General features: G+C 50.5%; 1 protein-coding gene across 5 annotated transcripts in view; it reads right to left on the bottom strand.

Annotated features, from left to right (window-relative positions):
- GGT7 (gamma-glutamyltransferase 7) overlaps nt 1-12337 on the bottom strand; it is a 29748-nt gene that overhangs the window by 15434 nt on the left and 1977 nt on the right. For 2 of the 5 annotated variants that reach the window (XM_084775986.1, XM_084775982.1), the window contains exons 2-7: nt 5051-5286; nt 4659-4810; nt 3378-3495; nt 1890-1957; nt 1595-1668; nt 1101-1297 (exon numbers count right to left, since the gene is read on the bottom strand). In XM_084775986.1, coding sequence (XP_084632112.1) covers nt 1101-1297; nt 1595-1668; nt 1890-1957; nt 3378-3495; nt 4659-4810; nt 5051-5286 — 845 coding nt within the window. Of the gene's footprint in view, nt 1-1100; nt 1298-1594; nt 1669-1889; nt 2000-3365; nt 3496-4658; nt 4811-5050; nt 5287-12337 lie in introns of those variants that run through there. The other 3 variants (XM_084775984.1, XM_084775983.1, XM_084775985.1) reach the window with 2 other exon arrangements.

The following is a 12337-nucleotide window of genomic DNA, read 5'->3' as shown; positions in this document are numbered from 1 at the left end:
TGGAGCTCTGAGTTCGAGGCCAGCCTGGTGGTAGAGTGTGCGTCTGGTATGCTCAAGGCCATAGGTGTGAGCCTGAGAGCGGCCCTCCTCCAAACAGTAAGGCTACTACAAAACTGTGAACTTTGAACGGCATTGGTAGGACTGACTCTACGCCACATAATTGAGCACTCTTTGCTGAGGAGTGCACCAGACTTGCGCAAACCAGTGTGTTCATCCCATTGATGACCTTTCTAAAAAATCATTTTATTATTTTATGAGTACGGGTGTTTTGTCTGCATGTGGGTTTGTGTACCACACGCACGCAAGTGCCCTTGGAGGCCAGAAGAGGGCATCCCGGAACCAGAGTGACCAACAGCTCTGTCGGCTCCTGTGGATGCTGGGAAGCAAACCTAGCCCTCTAGAAGAGCAGCCAGTGCGCTTCGACACCGAGCCATTTCTCCAGCCCCACGCCAATCTTAAATTAGTATTACAACTATCAATCTTTCTTGTACTTTCCAGAGATAAAACTTTTGATGAATCTCCTCTCGGTGAACCTACTCATCGACTCGTGTGTCTGGCAGGTTGGTAAAACACAGTGACTGATACAGAGAATGCACTTTGTACTGAATGGCACACCGATGTAATCCTTGCAGTGTACGACCGAGGCTTAGATAAATGTCCCCAGTGCACAGCAGTGCACACCTCAATTGGTGTGAGTACCCTGCTCTTGAACTTTCCCTTGACAATATTCTCAGTCCCCACTATCAACCCAGATGAAGCCTCTTTGGAATTGGGGGTACCCTCCTGTGTCAATCTCCTACGTCAACATTGCCATCAATTCTTGCAAAATCCCAGACAGAACAGGGAAGATTCTAGAGCCGGGCGAGCCGAGACTGTTTGCTCAATTTCCACCAGGCCTGGGAAGAAACAGGTCCAAGCCCTGTAGAGCTTAGCAGCAGCCCCAAGAAACCCAGAGAGAGACAGAACCTCTCTACTCATGTTTTCCACATCACCCAGTAGGCAATGATTTTTGCCCTTAATAACCACTGGTCTCATTTCTGTCGCCAGAGGCAAACGCCCAGTCACTGCGCATGCCCCACCTCTCCCACAGTCACACTCACCTCAGCTACCATCTCCAGTGTGAGGTTGCCACCGTTGTAGAAAGCGGTGGGGCCGGAGATCCCGAGTAGCTCCAGCACCTCGGCTAGATCGGGCTGTCGCAGCAGGGAGCCAGGCAAAGGCGGGTGGCCCAATGGCAGGAAAGTCTCCAGGAAGCGGTCAGATGCATTGGGAGGCAGCTGCTCAGCCAAGGCATGGGCTGGGGAAGGGGGAGGGGGAAGAGGCTGGGTGGGCCGTGCCGAGGGGTGGTGGGGTGGATGCGGGCTCTGTGACTGCCTCTGAGAGCTCCCAGAGGCCTGTCATAGTGGGGTACGGATAGATAGGCCCTTCCCAGATCCTCTCGCTGGAGGCTGCCTCCACGGAAGAGCGGGAGGGATGGGAAGAAATCTGAGGTGTCAACTGGAAAAAAGAATCCTTTTTGCTCGGGGCCCAGATCTCAAAGGCCTCTCTCCCCATGAGCGTTGTGCCTTCCCCCCTACCTCCAGGCCCCACTGACCTAGATCATGGGTCACGTTGAAGCCATCTCGGGCCACAGCTGCTGCGAAGGCCAGGACTTGGGACCAGGGCAGCCTGAGGGGGCCGGAGAGCAGGGGGTGGAGGAGGTCCTGGGGGGAGGAGGAGGAGGAGGAGGGGTCCTGGGGGAAGGGGGGTTCCTGGGAAGGAGAACCCTGGCAAGGGAAGGGGCTATTAGGAAGGGGGGTTGGGAAGGAAGAATGCAGGAGGACAGGAGGAGACCACCCAAGGAGAGGGACGTAGGCAGAGACCCCCTGGTCCCCAGGGGAGGTCTTTACCTGCCATAGAGCTGATGAGCTTCGTGTAGCCCTTTCACCATTCCGGGAACCCCCACCAAGAGCCCAGGCTGGGCGAGGCGGGCAGGCGAGGGAGAGAGGAGACCAGGTCACTGGAAGGGGGGGGCTGGGCTGAACTCCGCAGAGCCCCAAGCCAGGAATGGCTGGCACAGAGGAGAGACATAGGCCAAGTACCCCAGGAGAGGGGCAAGCGTTCCCCCACGGGGTACCTCTTCCCCATGCCTGACTCTTTTTTTGTTTTGTTTGTTTTTTCCAAGATAGCGTTTCTCTTTGTAGCCTTGGCTGTCCTGGACTCACTTTGTAGACCAGGCTGGCCTCGCAACTCACAGAGATCTGCCGGCCTCTGCCTCCCGAGTGCTAGGATTGCAGGCGTGCGCCACCACGCCCAGCCTCATCCCTGACTTCCTATATGCAAATGCAGAAAGGTCTTTGTCTCCCATAGTTGAGGGATTTCATAAACGAAGGACCTTTTCAAGAGGCAGGGCACAATCAATCTAGGTAAAATTAGTTCACAACGGGTAATAGGCACCCTTGTCTTTTTAAGTACTGAACAAAGGATCTTGATTTAGCCAGCTCATTGTCATAGGCCACCACTGACTGGTCAGGGGTGTGTCTCTTTTTTGCCATGGCACTAAGTACCTACTTGTCCACGCTACTCTTTTTCCTCCTATGCTCCCACTAGTGGGTTTGCCACTAGCGTTTCTTTCTCCCAATATGACGCAGCCTGGAAAGGTTGTGTCTTCAGGCTTAGAGTGAGAGAGAGAGAGGAGTTTGTTTGCTGTGGTTTCTCAAGGCAGGGCTTCTCTGTGTGGCCCCTGGCTGTCCTGGGACTCACTCTGTAGACCAGGCTAGCCTCGAACTCAGAGATCTGCCTGCCTCTGCCTCTCGAGTGCTGGGTTTAAAGGTGTGTGCCACCACTGCCTGGCTGAGATCGATGAGTTTTAAGGCCACAACTGCGTGATATCTCGAGGTCCACAAAGGTGGTCCTATACTTTCTTCCAGACAGGGAGGACAGCCAGAGAAGTAAGAGGTTGCAGTGTTATCTGTTATTAGTCATGCGACTTTTTCTTGTCTATTTAACTTTACTTTTAAAATTATATTTAGTTAATTAATCTGCTTATGTGTATGTGTGTACATGAGTGCGCACATAGACCATGATGTGGGTGTATGTAGATGTTCTTGTAGGAATCCATTCCTCTCTTTCTACTATGTGGGTCCTGGAGCCCAAACTTAGGGTGTCAGCCTTAGAGACGAATGCCATTACCAACTGGGTCCTCTCATTGGTCCTTGTTCATTGCTGTACACTGGGGGAGGCTAGCTGCCTGTCATTCCGTAGCCCCAGGGCATTTTTCCTCAACTTATTTTGCCATCCCATAGTAAATGTTGCAAATCAATGCTCAGGTTAGCCGAAGGGAATGAAGAGGGGCCTCCCCTTCCCCCTGGACCCTCTCTTCTCACCAGGGTCCCCACCTTGGTATCCCAGGATCTCTGCAGGGCCTCTTCCCTGAGGGCCCCTGGCGCCGACTCCCGGAAGTCGATCAGGCGGCTCTCGTTGCGCCGGATGTCGTGTACCAGCATCACCCCCCCGCTGGGACGGACACAGAAAGTGGAAGGCGATGAGGACTCCTCAACTTTCTGAAGGATTAAACTACCGTTCCCTTAATCCCCTGGGCGCAGGTTGTAGGCCCGTTTGCCACATCGGGTCAGATGTTGGAGCCACCTCCCCAGCGGGAACCCAGCCATCCTACAAAGGGTAAAATCTAGGCAGTAGGAGACCCAGGTTACTGGAGACTTTAATCCGTGATTAAGAAAAAGGCAGAGACTGGGGGAACGGGCCCTCCCTAGACCAGAGCTGGTCTCCTGCCAGCTTCCTGCACCTGCCTACTCCGTGTACCCCTCCATTCCGCCAGGACCGGATTATGTAAGGACACACCATGCGAGGCCAAAAGGGGGAATTTCGTTGGTAGAGCCTGGAGGGTTGGTCCTATCAAGAAGAGAAGGATTTTTGTCGGCTTGCTCCTTTTCTGTAGCGTATTTACATCTGAGATACGGGTGAAAAGTTAAATGTGTGCAGCCGAGTAACAGAGTAAGGAAATCGGGGTAGATAGATAACCCGAGTGGTTGGATCCACAGCAAAGTGGCCAGCACCCTGAACCACCGTGGGAAGCACTCTGCTCAACTTCAGGTAACTGTAGCCACATAGGAATGTGGGCTCCATGTTGCCAGGTCTCCTGACTGCTCCTGAGATGTTAGCAACCTGGATTCTTATGAAAACTATCCACGTTTTCACAACAGCAAACGTAAACGGTTAAAAAACAAAGCAAAGCAAAACAAAAAACCCTTACAAGCCAAACCAGCCTAGCTGCTGGATCTGGCTTTTGAGTGTGTAGTTTGTAGCTTTGGTTTTAAGAACTAGGGGTGTGTCCACAGTTTTCATCAGAGTTGCAGGGATTTGCAAGCCTAAAAGCTGGCGCATCCCTGCCTTGATTGGTTCCCCCATTGCTTCCTATGCAGCTCACTTGATACATCACAAGAGTTTCTCTCCTGGTGGAAAACCATGCAAGCTTCTGAACACACCGCCATACCTTCCATACGGCCTGTGCGTCTGACTCCGTGCAGGGAGAAACCGGGCATTGAAAGACAAAATGCAAGTACGGACCACCTTCGCCTTAAGCCAAATCAAGGGAAACCTGCAGCCCGGCCCATAGACCAGAGGCAAGAAGTAGGTTTGAGGGACCCAGGCCTCCTTACCCGCCCAGGCCAGAACTGTGTGGAGCCACAATCCCCAAACACAAGGCTGCTGCCACAGCTGCATCCACGGAAGAGCCCTGTTTACTGAGCACCTCCATGCCCAGCGCCGTGCACCGGGAGGCATCAGTCACCACAGCACCCTGCTGGAAGATCTAAGAGCAAAAAAGAAGGGCAGGCTAGTAGGGCCCTCCACCACCGTCAAAGCATCTCCATTAACCTAGAACCTCGGCTTTCGCGTCCTCTTGATTCTCAGAGCCATTTCCTTTGGGACCATCCTCTCTCAGGTCACTGCTTCCCGTCCCATCTTCCTACCACCCAGCCATTCTACCCCCATCAGGCTTTTCCTCACCCACCTTCTCCCAAGTTCCCTTTTGCCCATCTGCTCCCCTCACCTGGGGATCCCCGAAGTAGATTTGCATGACCAACGCCACGGTGACACCCGTGGCGAAAGTGAGGCAGGCGGTGACGATGACTGTGAGCCCGTCCTGGCGGCAGGAGCACTCGGCTGCAGCAGCTGAGAATGGGTCCTTGCGTGTCTCCCGTAGTGGTGACCCGTCCTGGCTGCCCATCTCGGACGATGACGAAGGCAGCCGCTGTAGCCGGGCCGACTTCAGGAAAGAGTCCGGGTCTGTGGGGCGGCAGGGTGTCGGGCTGGCAGCTTACTACTTGGCCCAGCAGCCCTGAGGGCGGGGCGTTCCACACTGCTCCTCCTCGCCCCGCCCATCACACAAACGCCAATGCCCAGCACCGCTCAGTTTGCCTCCACTCCCGACACACCTTAGGGCCCACAGGAAAGCAGTCTTCAAGTGGAAAAAGACCTTAAAGTGGCCAACTGAAAGGCTGGAATACTGCCGAGGCTGAGGACAGCCAGGAGTGTGAGGTGTTCAGGCTCCCCTGGAAACCCTTAGCCTGTCCTAGCTGGGTACCAGTCTCCAGGACAAGGATGCTACCACCATCAAGCCAACTACCTTGGCCTCCAACCTTACTCCACGAATTCACTCATTCACTAGATACAAGAGCCTACTCTAAGTCTGGCTCTACGCTAGACCAGATAATTGCCACCTCTGCCGACGTTCTCAGGCTAATGGAAAAAAAGAAAATACACAAGTCAACAAGTCGTGGCAGCTGTTATGAAAAAGCATCAGGGGCTGGGGAGTTGGCTCAGTGGTAAGTGTGCTTGCTCTGCAAGCATGAAGACCTGAGTTCAACTCCCCAGCACCCACCTAAAATGCCCCTGACACCACTGTGGGGCAGACATGCTGAGCCTGGAAGCTAGCTCCCCAGCCAACCCAGCCCGCAAAAGCCAGCTTCCGGTTCAGTGAGAGACTGCCTCAGCCAATAGAGGAAGATAGATACCCAAGGTTCTACTATGGCCTCCAAGCACGCCCGCACACACATGTGCATACACACTTATACACGTACCCACTCATACCAGGGCATGAAACGAAATGTGAAGAGGGAAGGCAGACTAGTGAGCAGGGAAGTCAAGGAAGAGCCTGGAGAGGAAATGACTTGAACTGAGAATGAAGGGCTAAGAAAGGGAGAACAAGCAGTGACGACACGGCGAGTGTTCCAGGGAGAGCGAGCAGCAGGTTCAAAGGCCCTAAAGTAGGAACGAATTCGAAGGCTGAAAGAAATAACTAAGGTCTGGTGGCTCTGGTGTGGCCGCAAAAGAGTGGGGGTGGGGGTGGGGGTGGGGAACCCAGCCAGCGTGGAGGCTGGTCCTGTATGCCGGTCCTCCGGACACACTGAGAACTTGACCTGTTCTCCTAGGCTACAGAGAGCCGTGAGACTGGGAAGCCATCTATGGTGGTTTGAGGAAAGAACGGTCCCCAGAGACTCATATCCTTTGAACGCTTGGTTATCAGGGAGCGGCCCTAATGGAAAGGAGGAGGAGGAGGAGGGGGTGTGGCCTTGTTGGAGGAAGTACGTCATTGAGGGTGGGCTTCGAGGGTTCAAAAGCCCAAGCGGGCAACTTCTCCAGCACCGTGCCATGACCACCATGAACTCACCATCTGAAACTGTAAGCCAGCCCCAACCAAGGCTTTTAAAAACAAGAGTTGCCGTGGTCATGGTGTCTCCTCACAGCAACAGAACACTGACTAAGACTCCATCTGCTTTGTGTTTTCAAATGATCCCCCAGGCTGCTGTGTGAAGAACAGCTGGAGGGGGTCAGAATGGAAGCCGAGGGAGAGTTGAAAGCCGCTGACGGACGGACGAGTCACTTCAAGGCTCCTTCCTCATCCGAATAATGCAGCTACTCTCTGACACACGGGTCAGGTGCAGGGCTCCAGGAAGTGATGGATGTGCTGGACTGTCTCAGGGCTGAGGTAGAGAGTGATGGAGGAAAGTCCGAGGTCTTTGACTTGGTGGTTAAGGACCTCCAAGACTCACACCTCCATCTTTTATGTAAATAAGAAGCCCGTGCCTTTAATCCCAGCACTGGTGCATGGGGGATGGGGAGCAGGGGGCAGAGGCAAGCAGATCTTAGAGTTGGAGGCCAGCCTGGCCTACAGAGAATTCCAGGACACCCAGGGCTACACAGAGGAAATCTTGCCTCAAAAAAACACAAATAAATAAATAGCATAGATAAAATAATATGTGCAAAACTTATTAGAATGCATTTACAGTGGCCACTTTTTGTTTGTTTGTTTGTTTTTGTTTTTCAAGACAGGGTTTCTTTATGTAGCCTTGGCTGTCCTGGACTCACTTTGTAGACCAGGCTGGCCTCGAACTCACAGCAATCCACCTGCCTCTGCCTCCCGAGTGCTGGGATTAAAGGCGTGTGCCACCACGCTCAGCTACAGTGGCCACTTTTAAGAAAAGATACTTTAGGTTGGAATAAGGCAAATAAATGTTTTGACTGAAAAACAATTCTACTTACATTCTTACTTTTAGTGTGTATATTTGGTTTTTTTGGGGGGGGGTTGTTTTGTTTTGTTGTTTTTGTTTTTGGCGGTGTGTGTATTTGTGAGAGAGGCAGCCTTAGCTAACTTTGAACTTTCCAAGTAGACCAGGCTGCCCTTCAACTTGAGGCAATCTGCCTGTCTTTGCCTCCTGAGTACTGTGCGTATGGGTGTGAACGACCATGTCCGACTTATATTCCTCTAAAAAAACGTTATAAATTGATTTTGTGTGTGTGTGGGGGGGGGACAGTTTTCTGGGGCTGCTTCTCCCCTTTCTCTTTGTTGAGGGCAGAGTCTTGCTTCTTGTTTCAGCTGCTCTTCAGAAGCTGAGCTAGCGGCAGGCAAGCTCCCAGACAATTCTTCAGCAGCCACCTCCTATCTTACTGAAGGAGTTTTAGGATTAGAGATGGATCAAATTCAAGCCGTCGGGCTAGTGTGGCAAGCGCTCTTACCCCACGGAACCATCTCGGCAGCCCTATACCATGTTATTTTTTTTATCTCTTTCTGTGTGCATGCACATTCGCTTGCATGTCATCATGCCTGGCTTGTTTGTTTTTTTTTTTTTTTTTTTAGGGATTTTTATTACATTACAGTGATTTGTTTACTTATTTGTTGTGGGTGGATGTGTGTGTGTGAAAGTGTGCACACATGACCATATATGGAGGTCAGAAGACAATTTGTAGGAGTTGGTTCTTTCCTTCCACCATATAGCTCCTGGCACTGAACTCAGGATGTCAAGCTTGGTGCTGTGTCATTTGCACCATACCCAGCTTTTTGTTTGTTTGTTTGTTTGTTTGTTTGTTTTTAAATCTGGATCTCTGATTGAGCTATCTTTTCAGTAGTTAGACTCCTTTACAATTTAATCATATATACTTTGAAATTCAAAGTAAAAACAACTAGCCAGGCGGTGGTGGTGGCGCACGCCTTTAATCCCAGCACTCGGGAGGCAGAGGCAGGCAGATCACTGTGCATTCAAGGCCAGCCTGGTCTACAAAGTGAGTACAGGACAGACAAGGCTACACAGAGAAACCCTGTCTCGGGGGGATGGAGGGGAGTAAAAACTACACAGAGATAAGAACTGGAGGGTGGCCAGGCAAAGTGGTGCATACCTTTCATCCCAGCACTCAGGAGGTAGAAGCAGATGAATCTGTGAGTTCAAGGCTAGCCTGGTCTACACAGGGAGTTCAAGGCTAGCCTGGTCTACACAGGGAGTTCCAGGATAGCCAGAACTTCATAATAGAAAGACTCTGTCTCCAAAGTCAACAACCAAAAGAGCTAGAGGGCGAGGCCGGGTGACTGGCTGGGAGTGTGTGCTGGTCTTTCTGAGAACTGAAGTTCAGTTCCCAGGACCCCTGCTGGGTGATTCTTACCTGTCTGTGGCTCCAGCTTCAGGGGATCTGATGGCTCTGGCCTCTGGGAGCACTGCATGCACATGCAGAGACCCACATGTACACATAATTAAAGATTAAAAAAAAGAATAGGCCAGGTGTGGTGGCACAGGCCTTTAATCCCAGAACTTGGGTGGCAGAGGCAGGCAGATCTCTGAGTTCAAGGCCAGCCTGGTCTACAAAGTGAGTTCCTGGTTGGCCAGGGCTACACAGAAAAAACCCTGCCTTGGGAAAAAAAAAAAAAAAGAATAGAGATGGGGACTTTTACTTTTTTTTTTTTTTTTTTTACTATTTTTTGTTTGTTTTTACATTAAGCAAATAATATGTAGCTTTTTAATTCTTTTGCTTTTAAAAGTATTTTATTTTATTGTAATTTTATGTATGTGTTTTCCCTGCATGTATGTCTGTGCACCATATCTGTACCTGATACTTAAAAAAAAAAAAAATGCTTGTCAGGCTGGCTGGAGAGGTGGCCCAGAGGTTAAGAGCACCAACTGCCCTTCTAGAAGGCCTGGGTTTGATTTCCAGCATGAGGGTCTGCAACTCCAGTTCCAGGGAATCCGGCGCCCTCTTCTGGCTGCCCCGTGCACTTCTTGCATGCGGTGCACAGACATGCAGGCAGAACACCCACATGCACAAAATAATACAATAATTTTTTAAAAGTTTGTCTTCGGTGGGGGGGGGAGGGAGCAGGTCTCCCTTAGCTAATCATGCTTGTTTCTAAACCGCAACATCATTGCTAGCGGTCTGTAAATAAGAATTCATTAAACAGACAAATAGAAAACATCCACTATGGAAAGAAAAAAAAAAAAAAAGGAAAGGAAAAAAAAAAAGAAAAAGAAAACATCCACTGCGGATACAAAACCCTCCTTGGCCCTTCCAAGTACCAAAAGAACGGCAAGAAGGGGGTTTGAACTTTTATTTACTTATTGTATGAGGTGTGTGTGTGTGTGTGTGTGTGTGTGTGTGTGTGATATGGATGGATATCTGATGTGTGTCCACAGGCACGCATGCTCTTGTATTTAACTTCAGGGACTCCAGCATGTGTGGAAGTTAGAGGGCAGCCTTGGGCCTTGGGCTTGGTCTTTGATCTTGCTTGAGGCACACCAAGCTCACTCGCCCATCCCACTGTAGAAGCGTGGTCATGCTTAGCTTTTTACATGGGGTCTGGAGATTACAACTAAGGCCCACACACTTGGGTAGCAGGGGCTTTACCCAACTGCGCCATCTCCCCAGCAAGAGCTTGTATTTACTGATGCTGATGACACACTAGGTGTTTTGCACATACTTTCTCATTAAACGATTTCCATGACTTCCTGAGCTAGGCTCCACTCTCCTCACTTTACACATAAAGAGACTGAGGCTAGGTGGTACTCAGGCCACAACACGAATCAGTGGGAGAACCGGGACTCTGTGTCACTTCACAGCCTCCTTTCTACTGCCCCACGTGGCAGCGGCAGCTATTTCCAATCCCCCAAAACAATGTAATAAGTGGGGTGAGTGTAACGGCACACATCCGTGATCCCTGTACTTGAGAGGGAGAAGCAGAAGGACCAGGTTGCCTGGGATACAGGAAGCCTTGTCCGGGGGGGAAAAAAAAAGCAAATAAGCAAAAAAGCAAAAATGCAACCCTACTAGCTAATTTTGGATGTTATTTCCAGGTACCCGCTTTTCAGTTTGTTTTCTCCAATGAGGTAAGATGACTTAAAAATGAAGATAATACAGCCCTGCCACAACTGGCTCTACTTAAGATTATTCATCCAGCACATCAAGGTACTTATTTATTTAGCAAAACTATATATATGCTGAGAAAAAAAATCTTCAAAACAATGGGGGAAAGGTTCCTGAGTATGTGACGTGTGCCCTGTGTACATGGTAGGGCAGTAATCCCATCGATAAATAGCAAGAATGACATACTGGGAGAAGACTAGTTTGGGGCAGAAGAGAAATGTTTATTAGAGACAGGCATTGTGGCTCAAATTTGCAATCCCATCACTCAGGGGGCTGAAGCTACACCCAGTCTGAGGCCAGTGTGCGTTACAACGGAACGTTCCAGGACAGCCTCGGCCCCACAGTGAGTTCCAGACCAACCAGAACTACAGAGTAAGATCTCAATCCCAAAACAAACGGGGAAAACGGAAAACAACCAGTTAAACAAACAGAAACTTGGTCTGCTTTCAGAGAAAGGCGGCTTTAATTTTGATTGTCCTGAATTTGTGAGACACAGAGAGTCTTGCTGTCTGAAGGAAGCTGGTCAAAATATTTAATTTTCTTTCTCCTCCATGTTTAAAAAAAACAAAACAAAACTGTTATCACACATCCTAGGCTGGACTTGAATTCTATAGGTAGCCTATTCTGGACTTGAACTTTTTTTTTTTTTGGTTTCTGGAGACAGAGTTTCTCTGTGTCAGCCTTGGCTGTCCTGGACTCGCTTTGTAGAACCAGGCTGGCCTCGAACTCACAGCGATCCGCCTGCCTCTGCCTCCCGCGTGCTGGGATTAAAGGCGTGCGCCATCACCGCCCAGCCTTCCTTGAACTCTCTTAAGGGGAAAGTTCTGAGCTTCAGAGTAGCATGACCAAAAATGCAGAGTGGCAAGTGTACTCGAGGTGAGGGTAGTGGCAGGAAGTGCAGCCAGGAGCCACACAGGTATGACAGGTTGACTGACAGTGGCATGTTCAGGGCCACTCACTGAGAATGGCACTGGACAAAAACAAAGAGTGTGGGGAAGACATGCGGATTTCAGCATAGATGGTTGAAGGCTGGGTATCTGCCTAATTCCTGGGAGAGGAAGGCTCACAAGGCTTCGGTGTGGAAGAGAGGAAGGGAGAGAGAGAGCGTTTCCTGACCTTGGAGCACTCAAGGGCTAGCTCTCTTTTCTCTGGGGCCTGCTGTGGGATGCCTGACACTTGATTTTGGAGAGTGCCAGGCTGTAGGGCTTGCCAGGCACAACCAAGGTCCTGGCTAAGAAGGCAGGGCAGTGCCACTAGGTGCCACTAGGTGCCACTACTAGGTTGAGACTGTAGAAGGTCATGTCAGCCTACAAGCTGGTCTAGCTGGACCAAAAGAGTCCTGGGACTTGGAAACAGGCCTAGGTGACATGGCATCAAGATGTTTACACTGTTGTGACAGCGAGGCCCTCCAAGCCAAGTCCTGGGAATCTTGGTGTATACCCTGGTGGTAAGATTTAAGTTCCCAGGAGCTCGGGTAACCAGGGTCTAAGCCAAATTTCTAGGCAAGTGTTCTACTACTGAGTTAGCCCCCCCAGGCCCTCTCTGCCGAATTGTCACGCACATCAGGACACAGCCTCCACTGAAATCCCCCAAGGCATTCCTGAGGCTTGGGAACTCCATTCCCTGTCATTATTTCATCCTGGCCTTTTCTGTC

Source organism: Acomys minous (genome assembly GCF_964271855.1).
Source record: "Acomys minous genome assembly, chromosome: 3".
Lineage (NCBI taxonomy): Eukaryota > Metazoa > Chordata > Mammalia > Rodentia > Muridae > Acomys > Acomys minous.
Note: the sequence above shows the minus strand (reverse complement) of the source record. Positions and strands in the feature narration are given on the sequence as shown.